General features: G+C 38.4%; 1 protein-coding gene across 1 annotated transcript in view; it reads right to left on the reverse strand.

Annotated features, from left to right (window-relative positions):
• SLC4A4 (solute carrier family 4 member 4) overlaps positions 1 to 23177 on the reverse strand; it is a 450189-nt gene that overhangs the window by 95228 nt on the left and 331784 nt on the right. Inside the window, exons 10-14 of the mRNA XM_008693197.2 lie at positions 20163 to 20250; positions 17768 to 17922; positions 17021 to 17140; positions 14476 to 14650; positions 695 to 828 (exon numbers count right to left, since the gene is read on the reverse strand). Coding sequence (XP_008691419.2) covers positions 695 to 828; positions 14476 to 14650; positions 17021 to 17140; positions 17768 to 17922; positions 20163 to 20250 — 672 coding nt within the window. The remainder of the gene's footprint in view (positions 1 to 694; positions 829 to 14475; positions 14651 to 17020; positions 17141 to 17767; positions 17923 to 20162; positions 20251 to 23177) is intronic.

Consider the following 23177-nt stretch of genomic DNA (forward strand, 5'->3'; position numbering starts at 1 on the left):
CCTTGAACAGGACATTTCATTTCTCTAGTGTATCGGTCAGGATCATGGCAGGAAATAGAAGGCATTCTCGAATGGGATTGTGAAGAAACCTTAAGAAATGGGCTATTTACAGAGGTGTCAGTAACAGAGAACGGCAAGGTACTTGGGGACTACTAATATCAGGGAGCCATTTTTAGCTCCTGGCTTGAAAAGGCCGAGGAAGCACTAGAGTCAGCAGAGCCTGGAGGGGGCCAGAACCAGGACAGAGGACGCATCTTACAGGGGCTATACTCACAGGACAAGCCTCTGCCAGACTGCAGTGTTAAAGCACGGACAATGAGGTGCAGGGAGGTAGACACACACTGACCTCTCTCCCTTCCTGTCCTACCGATGCACTACCAAACCCAAGAAGCAGCCAGTGGGCAAAAGGGCCTTGGTGTTGCAATCGACACACGGGTCAGCCCCCGAGGCACAAAGCAAGACTCTAAGGGCAGAGAAGGATGATGAGGGCAAGCGGATAGTACATCCTATGGGCCTCAGCTGAATCGAATGGAAAATGAGTGTTGGAATACCTAATCTCCAAGGGCCTTTCAACCTCCACACCTTAAAATTCCCATGCTCTGACTGACCTAATTATCATTCTATGCTCAATCTAGACTATGAATGTTCTACAATTAAACAATCCTAATTCATAATTAGATATGTATATACATACTTGCTGAAATTAAATAGAAGCCTCTCAAAAACTAGAACAGGTCCTGTGCTGCTCAAAATAGTGAGGGGTTGACCGGCAAACAGGCAAAAGATGGCTCCAGAGACAGCCGTGCCCAGGAAGCTCTCCAACACACCCTAATAGAAAGAAAAGAAAGCTGTTAAAGAATCACTTTTTTTTCTTCCCCTGTGTGATGTCACTAGGGAAGTTAAGCACACGAATACGCTATTACGAGGGTCACAGCAAACACAGCAAGTAGGCGGGAAGAATTAAGATTCTTGCCAGTATGAGTGTCACTATGTATCTCACTGTACGATTTAGTCACCCCTCCCGACTCCAAGGGCTGCTGAATGCTCCAAACAACTACCATAATTATAATGACTGGTGGTTGACTACAGAGGGCAAAAGGTGACTCCGATCCATTCTAAAAATATTAATCGAAGCTTCTGTATGTAAAATTACACTGTGTAATACCACCAAGTGGGTAGAAGTGATTCAGTACTTTTTGGGCTGTTTTTCTCTCTGTGGTCACCTTCAGTGTTTGTCTCAGCCTGATTTCACCTTGCACATAGCAGGTACTTATAAGTAGCTACATTTTATACACAAAAGCTATTTTTTCTAAAGGAAAGATTTGAGAGGGGAGAAAAGGGGGCAAAAAAAGTTAGTTGCCCTCAATCGGGTAAGCTCTAAGACAGCAACTCCAAAAACAACAAAAAAAAATCTTGTTGCCTATTCCTTGTTCAACGTAAACTTGTAGAAGAGCTTTAATTTATTTTAAAGGAAATACATGTGTAGGGACATGAATAACTAAATCTTTGTGGCCATACCTCCCCATAGTTGTTTCTCTGGAAACTCAACCCATTGTTTTCCTTTAGCCAAACAAGAACGAAGAAACATGAACCATGAAGCATCATTGACTTAAAAGATTATCCTAACTTACTTAATCATGTCGTTTGGGACCAATGCCTCAGATGATAGCAAACTAGCTCATATCCTCTTTTTTTCATCAGTTAGAATTTTAGTTGGAAAAGCACGTGTTTATTTGTAAGAGGATCCTCTTCTAAACTTTAAATAGTATTTTATCAAGGGATGATTTTTTAAGTATAAAAAGATGATAGAGTCCCTTTATTCATGCATTAGGGCATACATCTAAACCATAAAACTTATAAGATAAACATTTTTCAAATGAGTAACTATTCTATCAAAGACACAAATATATATATTTAATGGTAGCTTAATTTACATAACAGAGCAAAATAATGTGATCTCTATAACTATATGTGTATACTAAAACAAAATGATACCAGGGAGATCTCCCTCTTCAACGGAACAATAAGTTACCTGTTCATAGAAGTATGATTTATATTTACATAAAACAAGCCATCTCTTAATCTAAACCACCCTCTGTGTGGAGCAGAATGGATTTCTGGGTAATCTGAGAACCACTCAGTCATTCCCTGCCCCCCCCATCAACTGTTAACCTTATCTACCTGTCAGCCTACGTCCACCTCTTCCCACAGCCCCAAAAGTTCTCCAGCAACTTTCACTCACTTATAATATAATGAAATGATGACACAGGAATTGTTTTTTTTAAATCAAGTTACAGCTATAGAATAAATAAGTCACAGAAAGAAAAGGCACAACATAGGAAGTATACTCAATGATACTGTAACAGCATCGCATTTTGGTAGATGGGAGCTACACTTGTGGTGAGCACAGCATGACATAGAGAGAAGTTGAATCACTACGTTCTTTCTACACCTGAAACTAACGTACCATTAAATGTCAACTATACTCAAATTTTTAAAATGTCTTTTTAAATAATAAAAGTTTAAATTTCAAAATGAAAAAAAAATCAACTTATGGAACTTAGATGCACTAAGTGCTATGCCCACTTAAAAGCCATCCTAAGAGACCCTTGTTATAATGATTATTCAAAATATGTTTTACTCTGCTTCAGAGCCAGCAATATCCTCCTGAAAATGGCACTGGCAACAGCATATCCTCCTCTTTGAAAGGTAGAGTTCAATTCAGAAAATAGGTAAGAATCCTTTAGAACAGCACTATGTAATAATGGGGTTGTGGTGGGGAAAAGGCAAAAAAAAAAAAAAACAAGGGTTGACAAATAAGACTGGCTTCTCACACGGTGAGCACCCACATTCTGAAACACTTCAGAACTATTTCTGTCTAAGAAGTCTAGGTTGACAGTGTGGCGGGAGGGGACCCAATTTCCATGGATGTGAGCTCTACAACATGACTGAAGAATGCCATCTCATTATTTTATAGCCATTCCATACATAATCACAGTATCCACCTCATTCTTCTTCAGAGGGACAGAATGAAGAATAACAAGCAAGGCTGGCAGAACCAGGTTGCATTTATGCAAAGAAGAGACTCCCTTGTGCCCAACAAATAGCTTTGATCTCTTACATGTGAAGATATTGAGACTCAGGAGAGTTAAATGGTATGAACAAACCCCCACTCAGTGAGGCACAACAAGTGTATGGGGTATGGGTACCTACCCAACCATGACCTCACCCACAGCAAAGGCTAAAAGGTGTGCCCTCAGCTGGGATTTTCAGAGACATGCAGTGTTTAACCTGTGTGCATTGACATTGAGAGGTTTTTTTATTTTTATTTTTTTTTAAAGATTTTATTTATTTGTTTGACAGAGAGAGAGACAGGCAGCTAGAGAGGGAACATAAGCAGGGGGAGCGGGAGAGGAAGAAGCAGGCTCCCAGCAGAGGAGCTCGATGTGGGGCTCGATGTGGGGCTCGATGTGGGGCTCAATGTGGGGCTCGATCCCATAACGCCGGGATCACGCCCTGAGCCGAAGGCAGACGCTTAAGGACTGAGCCACCCAGGCGCCCCAAGGGTTTTTTTTTAATGTCTTTTGGGAAAAAAAGATTTTATTTATTTATTTGATAGAGAGAGAGAGAGAGAGAGGCAGGTAGAGAGAGAAGGAGAAGCAGGCTGCCCGCTGAGCAGAAAGCCCGATGTGGGGCTCGATCCAAGGACGCTGAGATCATGACCCAAGCCAAAGGCAGATGCTTAACCAACTGAGGGACCCAGGCGCCCTTAAATGTCTTTTAATTTATCTTTCTCATCACTTACTTTCGTGTGTGTAACATGAAAAGGTAGGAGAGGAATGTTCCATGTGGCAGGACAAGTCAGATTCTGGATATATGAGACAGGCAAAGTTACTGCATCATTCTTTATCAAGCATGAAAAGTGCCTATTTCTCATGACTACTGCACGATCAAAATACAGTCCAGCCTGGGTGTAAGAGAGAACATGAAGGAAGAAAGAAGAAATGCAAGATTAAGAATTCTCTACTTGATTTGACATTGCTATTAATCTCTCTGAGGGCAAGCACAGGGTCTCCGGGGGCCTTCCTATTTTTATTCCTCTCATCAAGCTTTACACTATCCCTCCATGTGCTCTGTAGGCATGCAGGAAACGCCAAAGGAATTGAAGAAGAAATACCCAAATCATACCCTAGGTTCCATTTAATCAAAGGTCAACAGACGTTGTTGCTCACTCAGTAAAGATAACAACGAATTTCTTCCAGAAAATGGCTTTGATTTATGGAAACCATGTGACTGTTAAAAGGCAGATTATTTTTATTTCAGTACTTGATCCTTTGGTAAGTGCTACAGTTTCCATTCCGTTGCTGACAATTTTGAAACAGAGACAGGTGATTTATTATATACACCACTGGAAACTTGCTTAAACTTAGAGATACTTGCAGCGTTTCTGAGAAAAGAACTATTTTCACCACATTTTGATATGTTACTCTTGATAATACAGAAATTTTAAAAATAATCTCATGCACTGAATAACTTCAGTTCAACTAACTAGAATTTGAAGCAATTTATACGGTGAACTATCAGAAACCCCTTTCTGATTTATTATATTCAGGGTTCACAAATATAAAAAAAGGAAAATATGTGGGTGTGTGTATTTTTAATAGCTGTAACTCATAAAGACACTTCTAACCCTGATCGCTCCCTGCCTCTATTATTTCTCATTCAGTTCATGAGACTATGTGTGGCTGAGCTCTGGGGTGTGGCAGAATCAGGCAACACAAAGTGTTCCAGCTCCATTTTGGTAAGGCTTTCATCTCCTTCCATTTCTGATCAAGAATCACCCACTGTTGAAGAGTAGAATGAGCAAAGAACCGGGAGTCAGGAAATCTAGAGTCTAGACTTTGTTCTGTCACCAAAGAGCTGGTGATCTTGGGAATGTCACTTAAAGTTTGTCGATTTTAGTTTCTTCATGTAGGACTCATGGAGTTGATGTCATTTAACAATGGACTCTGAAGTCAAAAAAATCTCCAAGTGACGCTAGGCTATACCACTTACTCAATCAATGACTTTAAGCAAGTTACCCAATCTCTCTATGCCTTAACAATTAGTATACATATTAGATAGTACATGTAAAATGTTTAGCATAGTCCCTGACATATAATACATTTTTTATGAATAGTAACATAGCCATAAAGTACTTGTTTAGAAATAAGAAGAAAAGCTGAACTAGATGATTTCCCACATCTCTTCCAGATGGCTCAGCATAAACAGCATCTCCTGGAGTCAGGGATATCTGAGTTAAATCCTAGGTCCACCAGTCACCACCCTCTTCACCTCCTAACTCTCTCTTCTGTAAAATCAATTGCTGTTTCACAGTCTTTCAACTCTAAGAAAGACAATAATATATAAAAAGCTAAGAATAGAGATACAATGAAATGTGGGTTTTCTTTCCTTCGCTGCTTCTCATCCCCTTCCTCCCAGCCTGCTTCTATTATTCTTCTCTTCGTCAAAAGAGGGAAAAGATGGAGAAAGTCAAAAGGAGTGACATGAAAAGAAAAAAATGAAGATTAGTCCTCAGAGGAAATGCGGGGGAAAAACCTCTTTAGACCTTCAATATTCGCCCGGAGCAAATCCTAAATCAACAGAAGCTGTAGGGGACAACACTACAGCCATTGAGAGTTGTTTCTTTTCATTCCTTTGTTACTAAACACATGGAATTAGCTATAATAAAACAGAATAGTTTGTTTTACTTTATAGATATGAAGTCAAAACCCACATCCAAAACAATTTATAAATGTCTTTCTGCTTATATCAGGGTATGAAGTTAAACCAAAGATGGTCTCTGTTTTACAAAACAGCCAAGAAAATCAGCACAAGTCCCATAATAGAAAAATCAAACATAAAAGAAGTCAGACCGTAAGAACAAGATTCTTAAAACAAAAAACAAAATTCAACCATAATTGGTAACACCAGCATTTTAGGTCTTGGAGCCACCTGTGATGTGACAAGGGCCATCATGCCTGTCAGCACTAAATTAAGCACATTCAAAAGATGATGAAACCTTAAAAATTAAAAATGCATGCTGTCAACTTCGACTTTACTGCAATTTAGTATCTTCACAAGACACTAAAGAATGACCCTTCTTGTTTTATGTCCTTTTTATTAAGGAATTCATTATTTAGAATGATAATCACAACCATTTAGGGAGGGTGGACGGCAGTAACAGGAGAAAAGCAGCACAACTGCCCAAGGAAACAAAACATTTTCTATGTCTCTGACAATTTTCAACCAAGTAAAACTTGGAAAATAAAATATTTTGGTGGCAGTAAATGATAAAGTATTCACTGACTTAATTGTAATATTTCAAGCTTCTAAAAAGAAGCTCAACTGTTTCTAACCATAAAAAGAAACGTCAGCCCGTGTTCATGGTAATTTATACAAACTGTGTAGAATGTTGAATAATAAAATTAAATTTCTCTAGCTGAGTCTTTGAATCTTTGAAATTTAGCCAAGAAAAATGATGCAGCCTAATGCCATTTAGACATGGCCACTGGAAATCGGCAGGCAGACCTGGATTATCTGCAGGAGTTTTGATGGCAGGTCCCCAGCAGAAAGCCAAGCCACATGATTAGAAGTAAAGTGAAGAAATGATGCAAGTCTCTAAATCAAATTTGGGCCACATGATAATTAGCTGGGGAGCTTTTTTCTTTTCTTTTTTTTTTTTAAGAAAAAAATACTGATTCTTTTTCTCGAACTTGAACAATTAAATCAAGGTCTCTGAAGATCAGGCCTGGGGAATCAGTATTTTTTTTTAAAGCTCCCCAGGTGATTCTCATATGGCTCAAATTTGAGGTGCACCCATTCAAAAAACCTCCCTTCCTCTTTCAAAATAAGAACCACCTGCTAGCTTTTGTTAAGGTCCCGTTACAAAGACCATTCATCTACACTGGGGAAGAAGACTGGATAGCCAACCCTCATTTTTTATTTCACCTGGGTAGCTACAGCCTATAAATTCTGAGCTGACAGATCACAGCTGCCAAATCCTTATTGCCATCTACTCTGCTGAAAAGCGCTTTGTCATCATAAACAGATTTCTGTTTACACTGCCCGGCAAGAACTGAAGAGAAAGGGAAGACTGAAAGATGAATTAGCTCCCTGCTTAAAGAAAAGCATGAGCCAAAAACTTCACCAAAGAGCCACAATTCCAAGTCTGACAGAATGGATGGGCAAGAGGGGGAAGCTTTACAATATTTTTTTGTTTGAAGAGCTATGAATACATACCTAGATTATCTGAAGTGCCCAAATATTGAATGCCAGTATAACTTTACACAAATATCAATTCCAGATGGATAAAAAATTTAAAAGAAAACATAAAAGTACTAAGATATGTGGGTAAATATTTCTCTAGTCTTGGAGTAGGGAAACCTCTCTAAATATATAACAAAAACAAAAAGCTATAAAAGATTGAAGATTTTGAATACACAAAAATTAGAATCTGTATAGCAAAAAAAAAACTATATATAAGGTGAAAAGACCCAGGCTAGATCTAGGAAAAATATGTTTGTGATAGTTCTAACAAGAAAAGGGAAAATATCCTTATTACACAAAGAGTTCTTATGAGTCAACGAGAAAAAAACCAAATACCTAAAAGGAAAATATGCCAAGGACACAAATACAAAGAAGTATAGATAGCCAATAAAAATGCAGAAGGATATTCACCCTCACTAAAAATCAAAGAAATTTGAAATGAGTAAGAATGAGCTATCATTCTCAATCCACTGAACAGCAAAAATAAGAATATGGGACAAAATCCTGTTTCTGCAAGAGTGCATATAAATGGGCAGTCTTGTCCATTATTGGTAGAAGTATAAACCGGTGTAACCTTTTTAAGTATAATTTAAAGCAAATATAAAAAAATAAGCATATCCTGCAAACATTCTACTAGGGATTTTACTCTAAGGAGATAATTACAAAGAATGAAAACATACTTAAGCACCACAGTTTCTTTATAAATGAGAAAATTTATTTATTAGGTAAATTTTAGGACATGCATCATCATGTGTATAAATAACGTAGTCATTAAAAATAATGTTCACGATCCACATGGAAGTGGAAAAACTTCCATTAAATACTAGCCATGCTATGAAACAGCAGGTATATGATCTCATTTATATAAAATCTTATAATCTGTTTACACATGCATTGCAAGATATACAAAAAATGTTCATGAAACTATTAATGAAAATGTTAATAATGGTTATTTCTCAGTGATGAGTTTAAGGGCCAAATTACCTTTTATGTAGTTTTTCTGCATTGTTTGAATTTTCTACAATGCTTAATTATATCTTATTAAAAATAAAGGTATTTCAAAATAATTTCAAGACAAACACAAAATGGTTTTAGAATGTCACAGCATTTGGGATCGCCAGCCTGCCCAAATCACTATCCTTTTCTAATCACCAAGAAAACAGAGTTGACAAAGGTCTTTCAATTGAAAAAAACCAACCAAATATGTTCTGGTAAGTGAAAAATTTGGTTACATTTGACTTAACCTTAATCAAACAGGCTTAATTCAGAACTTGTACATGAAGTGAAGCAAATTATTTAGTTAAGTTCCTTCCTGGGAGAAGGAATAGCCAGCATACACATTAGAAGCAAGAAAGCAATGCAAGTCCCTTACTTTGTCACTAATACACATTTATTTTTTTAAAGATTGTATTTATTGGGGCGCCTGGGTGGCACAGCGGTTAAGCATCTGCCTTTGGCTCAGGGCGTGATCCCGGCGTTATGGGATCAAGCCCCACATCAGGCTCTTCCACTATGAGCCTGCTTCTTCCTCTCCCACTCCCCCTGCTTGTGTTCCCTCTCTCGCTGGCTGTCTCTATCTCTGTCGAATAGATAAATAAAATCTTAAAAAAAAAAAGATTGTTTTTATTTATTTGACAGAGGGACAGAGAGAGCATGAGCTGGGGGAGAGGCAGATGGAGAAGGAGGGGCAGACTCCCCACTGAGCAGATAGCCTGATGTAGGACTCAATCCCAGGACCCTGGGATCGTGACCTGTTCGGGAGACAGATGCTTGGTTAACTGACTGAGCCACCCAGGCATCCCCAATACACATTTATTTTTGACCACCAAATCATTCCAACAGACTATCTCTACCTAACTTTTAAAAACTCTCTTATGTTTCTGGAAGACTGTTTCAAGCAGATTAACATATCACCTTACATTTCAACTTCAAGAAAGAAATTCATTTTGGTGCCAAAGTGCAACATTTGGGTAAATTGAAATTATTATACAGTCCTCACTATAATGAAGCAATTGCTGTTATAAAGTGCACATGATGAACTTCATAAAGAAGTGTCTATCTTACGAAGGAATATCATATGTGAATAAGAAATGATACATTTCCAACCTCAGCAGATTGATTAAATATTCTCAGCACAGCAGTATGTTAAAATAAAGCTTCAAATTTGGAGATGCCAGCTATAAATGTTCCTTATTATGAGACAAATTTCCTTAAAATGTGCTCCGTTAGACTCCATAAATATCACAAAATTCACAGAATTCTAAAAATCTTACTGTATCCTTTTGCTAAAAGGTTTGTGAAAATAGGATTATATTTACTCTGGGGAAAGAAATTAAAATGACTTTCTTCACTCTAGACTATCCTCAGTCATTCACAGTCAACAACGTGGATTTGAGTTTAAAGATTTTTCTGTGTTCCATAAAGCTAAGAACAACTTTTAAAAACACAAAGACTTGCCACAGAGTATCAAAAAGTGTTCCCTGTATGGATAACTTGCCCATAGACTAAGCTATCCATAAATATTTGTTAGATCAATGTTTAACAATTTAATCAGAAGTATCTAAATGAACAGAACAGTAAGCCTGCTTGGCAACCAAGAATATAAATACAGTGCAATGAGTTGTCCTGCATGGTCACAGAGTTTAGTTCTGGAAAGAACATGCTTCTAGGATGGTGAGGCTGAAAACCCTTTGTTTACTTCATAGCATGGCAGGGGACCAGAGCATTATTCCAGTGGGACATACTGAGAAGGATAAGAAGAGTGCTGCACATTTCCCAGACCTCAGAAAGCAAATGCTCTAGTCCTTTGTTGTTGAACACCAGGAACAGGAAATAGGCACAAGCCAGGGCTGGATTCTAGATAAATCTAAGGTCAACCCTTGGCAAAGTGGTTCAGTCACCCCAGTGGCCCAAGCTAAACTTTCGTTGTCTACACTTAAGGAATCCATGAATATCCCCCTCTGAAAGCCTTAGAGTCCTCTCAGAGCAGCCTGATGGCCCAAACGTGTGTGCCAAGTTGGGAAATTTGTGCAGTCATCTATGTGGCCATTAGCAATTGATTATACTTGGAGTCATCGCAGCTTCAACTGTTTTATTTTGAACTTAGGTCCATGGGAAATGATCCATACAGCTCCCAAGATCTGCTTCTCATGATGTGGGGATACACACACAAGTTTGTATGTGGGAATATTAAACATACATATATTTTATTACAATTAATATTAATTAATATAACATATACATATTTCAGCTCTGTAAGAAATGCTTAAATGTAAATTTCTGTCTTCGAGCAGGCAAGACCTCCTGCACAGAAGCTGGCAGAAGAGTTTCCTTAAACAACAACAGTGCAGTGACTCATCTGTGTTTTCACAACATGTTTGTACCAGCACCCATGTCTATTTGTAGCCTGACAATAAAGGCCCTATGTGAACCATCTCTGAGCTGTCTGCCTTTAAAAGCAAGGACACTATTCTCGGTTGACTCACTGGAGCTACTTGTGCTTTTGAGAATAACCCGCTGCCACATTATAATGGCATGTGATATAATTGAAAATTACTTCAGGCTATGCCAATGTTCTGCTTAGTCTTGATCTAGTGTTTCGAAAGTCAAATAGACCCAGAGGACTTTACCCCCTAAATAAGCCCACTACATACCACTGCTGGTATCTCTTGGGGACATAGAAAAAGAATGCCTTATCAACACCCTAGACTGTAAATACCATCAGAATAGGGATTCTTATCTATTTTGGTCACTTATCTGTATCCCCAGCACTTAAAATAATGTCTGCCACACAGTAGACACTCAATAAATATTTGCAAAGAAATAAATCAACCTCTGCCATGGACCTGGGAAATGATCTGGGACTTAGCACCAAATCCACAAACTATTTTGTTGTCCTGATGCCAAGTCAAGATTTCTGTGAGTGCATCAAAACTTCTGTATGTTCAAGGACATGCTCTTTCTGTACTGAGATGCTTTTCAGTACATGAAGTCACCTTACTCTCTAGTCCCCAAAATAGATAAAACCAATAGAAATATTAATCTAAGTCATATACCACCACAAGAAAATCTAGAACAATGACTACAGGTAAAATGTTTCCTAGTAAAATACTGGAATATGTAAAATCACTATAAAACGACTGAGTTGGGCGTGTGTGTGTGTGTGTGCACGCGTGTGCGCGCGCACACACACACTAGCTAAGTTCTAGTTATACAGATTATTTTACATCTATCAATCCATTGCTTAGATCTATGCATCCATTCACTAATAACATTAGATTGCCCGAAAGAAATAGACAATAGACTATTCAGCTCAACAAATATATTTAACAATCATTAACTTTCTATCCTTCTTTTTCAGTTTCTGCCATCCACTGTGACACTAGTTGGCCAATCCATTTCTTCAAATAAAAAGACAAGAAGTGAGAGAAAAATATGCCCTTTAACATTTCCAAAGACTTAAAACATCGAATTCACAGTTTCAGTGAAATTATCAATAGAGGCTACAAAATCTATTAATAAAATAAGCAGAATATGTCTGGCAAATAGCCTCCTGGGTTAGAATTTGATACTTTGAATTAAGTCAACTCCTAGGAGTGACATCCAGCAAATGGTCCTTTTAGCAGACAACCCAGCATGCTGATGCCCTGAAAGCATTTGCGTTTCTTCTAAAGTCTGCAGAACTCAGGAAACTGCTTACTCCACCAGCAAGGCTTTTCCCATGACATTGATCACAGACGAAATACCCATGATAACTACATATGTTACACAACAGAATCTTTTACTTTCCCCAAAACTTGTGCAGATGGAAATTAATTCACCTAGGAGGGACCAAATTTCTTCCTCATCTCAGATGTGGCATTTTAAAGCTAAGTCTTATGAGGCTGAAAAGGGGTTCAATTCAGTTTAAAAAGACAGGAAACTAACATATAGGAAGTGTCATAATTTCTCCATCTCAATGAAAATAACATTCATGGAAAGCTACGTGTTAAAAAATTATCTGCTCAAGAAAGTCTCCATTTATTCTGAAAGACAGAGCTTAGCTTGCCACTCTCTCAAAATTACAGCTTTCTTTTATTTTCCTAACGTGGCTGCCTGTCTTAATGTTGTTCTTGCTGGCCTCACAGTGCTTCCCTAGTGCTCTCTTCTCCACTTGCTTTCTTCAATAATCTGATTTAGTTATCATTATGCTCTCATTTGGAAGAAGAATAACTGCCTAATTTGGATATAGATCAGACTTATAAAAATACTATTACTGACATCACAGTTACAGTTTGATTTATTCATTCCTATCTTATGAATGAGGGAAAAAAGGGGAAAACACCCTATCAGTATACTTCATCTTTGTGTCCTACCACGCTTGGTTTCTATTCCCCACACCGCAGGTCTCTCGCTGGGAACATAACACGTGTGAGTGCTTTCAGGCCAGCGCACTGTTATTTTTTAAACGTTAATTAGTTGCCAATATATAAAAATCACTAGACTGCACATAAGAAAATTTGACTTTTCAGCCTCTTTTTGAAAATCAGAAAGTGAAATCATACTGAGCACATATTCACATGGGAACAAGCAAAGCTGAGAGGCCACTCCCCCCTTCCAAGAGGGCATAGCTCTCAAGGGTCACCACAGTCCCCAGCTGTGGGGAAGCCAAGCTAGCCACGTGGAAAAGTCATGTTCAGAGTCCTTAGTCCCCAACTGTTCCAGACATCCCTAGGCACCTGACACGTGACAAGAAACCTTCGGGTGACTCTAACCTCAGCTGCCACCTCACTACAAATGTATGAGGCCCGAAGAGGGAACCACCCCAGATGAGTCTATCAACCAACCCTCAAAACCTGAGAGAAGAATAAAATGGCTGTTTCAAGCCTCTAAGTTTTATATCAATGTGCTATGCAATAACAGATAAGGGCTAAAAGAGAAAAATGCTCTTAACAGACTAACTACAACTGTTTAAAGTAATTTCTCCCTTTTTACTTGGGTCAATGTAGATGTCATATGTAGTCTCCAGTGCATTTTTGTGTTTTGGCAGAATCTAAAACGTGAAGGTGCACAGAGAAGAAAACAAAGGTAGAAGAAAGCAATCTTTTGGAATCGGCTGTATTTTTTTTTTTTTTAAATAAGCTGGTTGCCAGCACTGATGAATGTCACATAGGTTAATCAGTAATAAGTACTAAAGTAGAAGGATGGGGTTTGGAAAGGGCTTGACTCTGATTCTTTTCCTAAGAATACCGGCTTCAGGGGTGCCTGGATGGTTCAGTCAGTTAAGTGGTTAAGCGGTTAAGGGTCTGACTCTTGGTTTAGGCTCAGGTCATGATCTCATGGGTTGTGGGGCTCCGCGCTCAGCAGGGAGTCTGCTTGAAGATTCTCTGCCCCTCCCCCACTCATGCTTGCTCTCTCTCAAATAAATAAACCTTAAAAAAACAAAATACCAGCTTCACCCACTACTCCGTAATTCAGCACCTAGCACAATGCTTATTTTTTCTTAGCTTTTGTATGTATTTTTCTGATTGATAGAGGGCATCCAAAATAGCTTTTCTACCACAAAAACTTTAGCTGTTACTGATAACAAATGGCACCTGCAAAGTAACCCACAAACCGTGCTCTGTACAAAGTAAGTCAAGTCAGGGGTCTTTACAGCTTAATGACAGGCAGATTCAAGAATAGGAGAAACAACTCTTAACTTCCATCCCTTAAAGCTGAGTTGTACTGATAGATATGCAAATCCAGCCTCAAGCAAATCACTCAATTTTTTGACGACTGTTTGCTCATGTGTAAAATGAAGCTAATCATGCATTCCCAGAAAGAGTGTGTTCATCAAGTTTAAGAATATGGTCCGCGCACTCCAGGTAGCAGAAGCTCTAAACCTGGTGCCCTGCACAAAATTAAAGCAGCTGATACGCTTTTTGTCCAAATAGAATTGTATATCCTCATTTCCTTCCCTTCTTTTCCCCACTTGTGACTCAAGCCAGATTTCATCGAGCTATTTTTGTAATTACTAAAATGCTGGAAATATAGCAGCAGGCCAGAAGCAAAGTAAAATGCAGCATCCAGCAGAAGAAAGAAAATCACGCTGAGTAACTGAAAGGCCATCTGCTTCTAGCTGAGCTGGAGGGGTGAGGAAGGCAATCTGGGCTGTACTATTTGTGTCTTCCCCCAAACCAAACCCACCTGCATGTTGTCAGTGGCATCCCCAAGCAGTCCTCCAAAAGTGATAGCATTAGTTACAGTTGCCAGATAAATGAAGAGAATTGCTGAAAGCGCCTGAATATTTAAAGCATCATAAAAATCACTGGCGAAAAATGGTGCTTTCCTCTTTATGTCCTTAATTAGTCCACCACAGAACCTGGGTAGGGAGAAAGCAAACATGTGACAATGTAAAACAAACTGCCATCAAGTTAACCAAGAGATAACTTATGAAGCCACAAAGAATTTGTATTCAAAGTGTTTCAATCAATAAGCTCTACTTAACCACTTCAGGGAAAACCAGAAAACTGTAGAAGACTACATTTTCTTCTATCTGTCTCTGTTGTGGTCACTAAATTGGGTGTCACATTCCCTAAAAAACAGTTGGTTTTTAGATGAGTGAATTGTAGATGAAATAAAATTTCTCACTGCTTGAAGAAAAACATCCAAACGTGTGAGCAGAGCATATAAGGCCCTTTATAATCATGCCATAGTTTCCTTTCCAGCCCCATTCATCATTCCACAAGTGTTTACTGAGCACCTGTGACATGCCCAGCCCTACTCCAGGTGCTGGAGATACTTCAGTGAACAACACAGGCACAAATACTTGCCCTCAGGGATTTTGCTTTCTAGATGAGGGACAGACAATATAAGTCAAATTCATACTGCTAAAAATCAAAGAAAAAATTAAGTGGGGAAGAAGGTTATGAAGTGCTAGAGGAGCAATGGTTGAAATATTGGAGTGGCCAGAATGGGACCTCCCGAGCAGGTGACTTTGGGATAAGGTCCCAGAGGAATGAAGGGAGGAAGCCAGGCCGGTATGTGGCGGAAGAGCATTGCAAGCTCGGCCCCATTCCACACATTAGTAGGTCAGTGCCTTATTTGTGCATTAGTCAACCCTTCTCCCAAACAAACCTCACATCTCAGCCTTCCCCAGGCCCTTCCTGCTGCCTAGGAGGCCCGCCCTCAGAGCTCAGCAGCTCTCTGAAGTCCTGACCCTCCACTCAGAGTTCAGATTTCCACCGCAGGCTGTCATACTTTATCAGGATTGTCTGGGGGGTGAGGGGCGGAGCTTGATGGCTGCACTCAGTGCCGGGCTGCAGTTTTCTTGGTAGGCACAGGGCAGAGCATGGTACTGGGCATGCAGCACACACTCAGTGCACTTAGGAAGAAGTGAAATATACAAGCATGAAATTCCAGTTGGATTAAATAAAGGAGTTGAATTTTTAAAGACATGATATAATTCTATATGCTTGCATACCAATGAGATTTGCATAAAATTATTTTTAAACAAAAAAACCACATGTAAGGAATAATCCTATCATAATTACTATTATTTATCATTATCAAAACTGACCTTCCTAGTGACCTACATTTTGTAAACGCAGTCTTAAAGTTAACAACAGATAAAGTGAGGAATTCAGAAATCCATATTTCCTCTATTAAAATGTTTCATATCATAAATAATAAATAAATAAATAAATAAATAAATAAATAAATAAATAAGGAGCTGAATCCCAGAACTCATATCTATAGAAAAGGAAAAGGATATTCCTCGTAAAAATAGTTTGTAAAGAACTATTCAGAAAAAAAAATAGGGGGAGAGAAGGTTTTATGTTCTTTATTAAGAAAAAAGGGGAAAGAAATAATGTCCCCTCAATTTCAGAAAGAAACCCAAATGGTCATTAGAGGAATAAAATCATTTTATTCAGATTCAACTGCATATTAAAAACACATACTTTTGTGTTTTCAAAAAACCCTCAATCTCTTTAAAAAGTCCTATCTTCATAAAACGAGTATCCTACTTAAAATTTTACTTAATCCAAAAGAAAATGGAGAATCTAAGAGTGGAAAGAAAAGGAAGAATTATCATAAAAGGAGATGTACAAAAGCAATCTGGGAAACCTGCATCCCCAACGGCAGGCTAGGGAGACCCTGACCTGTGAGTTCCTCATTTCTGTACCATGTTCCCCACTTATAAGTAAATGTACAGGGAAGGGATGGAATCCCAAAAGCCAAATGAGGAAGACAGGCACATGGCTGTCTTTCTGCCACTCACTCACACCTGCCTGCAGGTCCGCTGACCTTCGCTCTAACACCTCTTCCCTCACTTCATGGCCTGGATGCCAACCCAGCACATATCGCAGGCTCTCTGCTGTCTCTTCTCCCCACCCGCATCTGCTGGGTCTGGACTTCCCTCACCAGCTGTAATTCTCCATAAGGCCTTCTCTGACCACCCTACTGAAATTGGAATACCTTTCTCCATCGCTAAACTCCCTACTTCTGCTTTAGTTTTCCCGAGAAAATCATCACCACGTTTTTTCATCTTCTCAGTGTTTGTCTCCCATTCATGCAAAGGAAGACCCAAAAGGACATGGGTTTTTGTTTAATTCACTGTTGCATCCCCAATGCCTGTGACTAATGAATATAAATATCTGTCGGCCAGCAAATCAAATGCCGATAGGAAGGTGAAGGGAATTAAGATCTCAAGAGATCCTCATCATGAATGGCAAAAGAATCCATCAGTTACCGTCCAGTCCGCTGCAATTCTTCACAGTCCGCGTGTCCTCCTCCTCCTCCTCCATGGCCTCCATCGTGGGGTGTGTCCCCATTCATCTGAACATTCTCTCCACCTGAGTACATATTCTTTCTAAGCAAGACAACAGGGCCCAAGAGAATATTAGTTTATTTTATTCATCTGCTTCTTAGCTGTGTCATGCACTAGACTAATGAAGAGATGGACTGAAAACCCTTTGGGAGAAAGGACATTATATCCTTCTGCCACCCTGACAGGCAATTCTTAAAGTGTTATATTTAGAAGACAAATGACTGATGAATAAAAGCTGAATGAGTTGTATATTATACAAGAGGGGAAATTGTTACACCTGGAAAATAAAAGATTTCCAGAAAATGGTTTCTCCAAAATTATCTCACCCAATTTCTTAACCTCTTAAATCTATAGGGACTTGTCTTGAGGAAACCAATCTTTCTACACGTACAAGAAGTGCCCAACACATCCTCCAAAAATCTCTATGATGTATTCCAATATCATAATCTGAGATCTCTAATTTGTAATCACTAAAGAAAAGAACAACATACAATATTCATTTTACAGTGTCAACGAAATGTCAAATCAAAGCACCTATGTGATTCATTGAAGAGAATACATCAAGTTAACCTGAAAATACAGTATTAGGATAGCCATCTGACCCCCTTTCCTTTTCTGAACACAACCTCCTCTTCAAGGGTGAAAACTCCCAACTGCCTGATAATTTACCTTTTGTCAGATGATGGAAGACTCTTCGGAGGCTCTATCCTGATTGCTGGATCCCATTCCCCAGGTGGAAGGACAATGACTTCATCTAGGAACTCATCGATGCCAGCAATCAGGTCCTGCCTGTCTTTTGCTTTATAGGCAATGTCATGGAACACCTAAAGGATAATAAGAGATGTGCTGATCGAAAGAGAACCCTCTGCATGCCTGTATATGCCTCACATGCCTCACAGCATGTTGAGGATGAAAAAGGCAATCTATAATCCACTTTAATGTTTAATATATATTCAATATAATCATATTCTCATACTTCCTATCAGCTTGTCCCAAACTATTTTGGTATTCTGATTTTGAACCCAAAGAATATAAGTAGAGGCATGAGAAAACAGCTGTGTTTCTTTTATATGTTTTTTATTTTTATCAATACAGTAACACAACATTGCCTTTCATCTCCCACTGGTATGTACTATTACTGCTATAGTTGCTGTGGAAGCCAGATGAAAATGGTTTGGAGAAATATACAAAAGAGTCATTCTCTGAAATAAAAACGACTGGGACAAACCATTGCTGGTAATTCAAAAAGGAAAAGTTCAAGCTGAGTGTTAAGATCAGGTTAAGACCCAAACATCGCAACTCTCAAACACACAAATAATGTTAGCTATTAAACAAAGAAAAATCGAAGTTATACTGGTAACACATAAAGCAAAGGGCTTTAAGCTGGTGATAATCTGTCTAAACTTTTAGCAAGGCAATTACTAAACCATCCAAGGCAACAAATGCTTTGTGTCTTTTATACAGATATCCAAAGAAGGAGCTCCCAGAATGCACATAATCCTCTTTGCCAATCATCCCATTCTTCTAACCTAGCTGATGATCCAAAAGTCCTTTACACCTTTCCATACCTCCTAAGTCAAATTCTTTAGTCTCCAGGAGAAAAGATGGCCCCTACTTAACATCCTTACCTATTCTTATGATTGCTACTAAATCTCTTCTCTTCAACAAGAATTTTTAAAAGCTGTCAAACAAATAACATGTCATAGTCTGGGGGTTGTGAGGTTGAGGGCAGGGCAGTACAAAGTGCCAGCACCCCATCTGTGGCGGGCACAGCATCTACAGAGGCTGGAAAGTCAGAGGGTCACTCTCCAGCCTCCCCTGCAGAAAAGGATTGACAGTTCTGACCAATGAGATAAAAGAAAAAAGCTGTCTGGAAACCTTTAGAATACCTGTTAAAAGAGAGATACAGCTAACATCTGTGCCCCCTTGAATACAGAAGAGGTGGCTGGAGCTGGTTGCAGTAGCCATCTTAAGACCACAATGCAAGAGCCTTGGTTCTTGATTTATTATTAAGCAGTTACGTTAAACCAATTCTAGCAACTACCTACCTCCAAATTTCCTGATATGTCAGCAAAAAATAAACCCCAAATAGTTTAAGTCACTATAAATCAGATTTTTTTCTGTCACTTAAAGCCAAAATAGTTCTAATTGCTACATCTTAGGGGGAAGGATTTTTTTTTTAAAGAAAATATAAACATACAAAAATAAATAAAAGAGCCCCCCTGAGAGGCTTAGTTGCCTCAAGGGGGAAAACCAGCATCAATGGTCTCGGTCTCACATTAAGTAACCATCTGAGGAATCACCAAGTAGAACTTCCATAACTAAATGCCCTATTCTCCACTTAACACATGGAGAAGCTAACAAATCAAGTAATAAAGCAAAAATAAAACATTTGGGAAAACAGTAAGCTAAAAAGACACAGAGGCAGAAGTCAGTGATCCCATACCCTAATTGTATTTCTCCTACTGAGACTTGGGTTCAGGGTTTCATTGTATCTAAAATGTGTGTAACAACATTTAAGCTGTTATCAGAGTAAGGTTATAATTCCAAAGTACTAGATATTCTGCAGTAACGGTTGCTAATGCATTTTAGTGTGTGTATAATTCCTTCCCACAAGATAAGAAGACCATAAAAACAGGTACTTTTTGATACCTAAGAAAAAATGCATGATCCATTTTATTATGCATTACTTTATAGAGCCCATTATTTCTAAAACAATATGATATATGGACACTTGAACTCCCAGAATGAATATATTGAACATTTTAAGAGATAAAGTTTAAGTTAATACAGTGATTTGAACTTTTTAAAGAACATTTCACATATATCAGTTTTAAGAACTGCAAATGCTTAGAAAAAGAAACTATATCTTATTCCAACATAAAATTTGTTTTTTTTAAAACTGTGTAGGTATCAGATCATCTGCCATGAATGACTGTGCCTCATGTCATAAAGAAGGCTGGTAACCACATAATTCTAACTGAATAAATTGTGACAGCCAATTCACAGTATGAAAACTATCCAAGCGGGACGTTCAAAGATCACCATGTTCCAGATCGCCTACCTCGTCAGACATCAAGGTGGCAATGGCTCTGCCAATCTCATGGTAGGACTTGGCTTTCCCCTTGGGACCTAAGAGAATGAACAAGAACCTAATGGAAGAGGAAAGAAGCAAAAGCTATAAAACACATTTCATCAAAGTTAATATACATAAAACTGAGACACGTTTATCCTAGTTGATAAAAAGCGTTGGTCTAGAATTCATCTTTAAAACAAAGGCAATATTCTTGGTAATATGAAAGATACTCTTTCACACTATCGTGAAACACAAATTGTTTCTTTGGAGACAAGGAAGAATTTCACATGGAAACTCTGAGAAGTTTCTCGCTGAGCAGGAGAACTTCACTTTGGGAGTCATTCAACCTCCTTTCTAAACTTTCTTCTCTTTCTACTGACTTTCAGAATTTTGGAGAAAACCCATTAAGTACAATAACCAGAGAGACTTAGTACATCTTCAGATTTCTCTGACTTTTCCTTACTCAATATGAGCAGTGACAAATGATCCTCTCCATACTTTTAAGAAATATTTCTTCTCAGAAGTGACTGAAAGTCAGCAAAAACCAAGTCCTCTACAAGTAAGCCACATGCTGACAGCCAAAGTAAAGAAAGAGAAATATGAGAGAAATTCAAAATAAAGCATCATTCACAGACAGTTAGAATTCTTTTGTGGGTATCCTCATTTTCCTTTCCGAACTTGTTTTCTTGATAATGCACACTCAGATACAGTAAGTAGGTCCTGGAATTTGCAATAATGAGCTTATCCCCACTTAGGTATGTGTCTCGACTCGGGAGGAAGAAACCCAGTAAGTAAGTAACTAAGAAAAAATATATAAAAGGCAACACTGGGTACATCTCTGCCTTTCTTATGATCATGTCTTACCTAATATGGAGTTAATAAGGCCAATAAAAGTGATCACATCACATTTACTCAGCTTTTTAAAGTTTGCAAAGCATTTCACATTCATCCCCTCATTTAAACTCCATATACCCTTTTGCAATAAGGACAGGTATCCTATTCCCATTTAATGGTGAGGATACTGACACTCAAGGAGGTCAGTGGATGAGCCAAAGATTGTGCCTAGTAAAGGACAGTGAGTAGATAGGCTTTCTTACCTTCTATTCTTTCAGCACACAATTCTGCCTAATATTACCTGCCCAATCTATGACTTCCACAGGTCACCCTGGCGAAAGATGTTGTGGATACTCAGTTGGGGACAAGAAATCTTAGGTAAAATTTTATGGGGCCAGGGATACTATAGGACTTGCTTAATAAAATTTTACTGTTTTACTGATTTATTTATATACTTCACTTTATTTTTTTAAAGATTTATTTATTTATTTGAGAGAGAGAGAGAGAGAGAGAGAGGAAGAGCAGGGTAGGGGCTGAGGGAGAAGCACACTCCCCGCTGAGCAGGGAACCCGATGTGGGACTCAATCCCAGGACTCTGGGATCATGACCTGAGCTGAAGGCAGACGCTTAACCACTTAATCAACTAAGCCACCCAGGTGCCCCTATATACCTCACTTTCAGTAAAAATGGGTTGACAGCAAGTAGTCTTCAAAGTGTTAGGGTTTGTTCCAAAAAGCCCTTGAATAAATAATTTCTTTTTTTCGTTATAAAATTCAATCCAAAGGGGAAAGGAGAAAAAAAAAAAAACCCCAGAAATTAAGAATGTAAGAAGGTATCTCAAAGTTTGAATGCTTTGATTTTATATCAAAATAACCATAAAACCATTCAATACTTATTTGCTTAGAAACCAATTCCGGCATGAGGCGGCACACTCACTTTCAAGTGTTATCACAGTAGATGAAAAAGCAAAAGCAATCGGCAGGCATGAAAGTCTGTTCAAGTATGAAGGAAGTCATTATTAAAATTGGATTTTAGTTCTAATACTGAAGTTCAATGGATACTGAACTTTTGTTTGAAGATCTACATGGAGTAATAAAGTGCTTCCTTATGATAGTAAAATGTACTTTACTGAAGGGACAGATCACTGATTTGAGTGCAACATATGCAAAAATTATTTAACCACTAAAGCAAAATATAAATCCAAGTAAGGATTTATATCATTACTGGCCACATTCCCCAGTCCTATTTGCCTGTCTAGCAATGGCCAGCTGTCAGGCCGAGCAGCAAGAACATAGTTTTAGGCAAAGGGGGCAGAGGCAGGGCAGCAAGAGAAAATATTGAACACCTGGATCCTTTACTTGACACATTTTTAAATAAAATGGGTTTCCTTTATCCACCATTTTTTGTTATTTTAATGTATCTAAACAGTTTTTCATTAAGACATAATGTCTAAGATCTTTCCAGAATCACTCTGTACCTCTTCCTACTTTGGCCTAGCGTCTCCATCATGATGATAGTTTACAAATACACATTATGGAAATACACGGTTATCAACTGACACATGAATTAATTATCAGGTTGGCTATATGGCAACAAAGCCAAAATCTATCTTGTTAGAAAGTGAGACAGTCTCAGTTTTAATAGTTCTCAAATACAAACTTCAGCAGATGATGGGTAACTATCCCAAGAGCTGAGAGAGTAACGGAGCCTCTAACTTAAGCCCTATTAGATGAAGGCATACATTTTCTATAAATATTTACTCTGGTCTCTGCTAAACAGTACCAAAGAATGAATGGAAGTGGCAGACCAATAGTGACTATAATATATATTATAGCAATAAACCCAATATATGAGAATTATATTGTTTCAGTAACTTAAATATAAAGTTATAATTTCTCTTTCTTGGATAATGTAATTTTTCCTTTAAAAAGCCATATATATATTATATGTAATATATAAATATCTATTAACACATATATTTATTTATTCTTTAACGGAGAATCATCAAGTGCCCAATAGAAATGTTACATTATCAGTGAAATTTTTACATTACTCCAGTCAGGAACCATTTGATAAATTCAACCTTTTAAAATGATACAGAGGGGCGCCTGGGTGGCACAGCGGTTAAGCGTCTGCCTTCGGCTCAGGGCGTGATCCCGGCGTTATGGG

Source organism: Ursus maritimus, unplaced genomic scaffold, assembly GCF_017311325.1.
Source record: "Ursus maritimus isolate PB19 unplaced genomic scaffold, ASM1731132v1 scaffold_8, whole genome shotgun sequence".
Classification (NCBI taxonomy): Eukaryota; Metazoa; Chordata; class Mammalia; order Carnivora; family Ursidae; genus Ursus; species Ursus maritimus.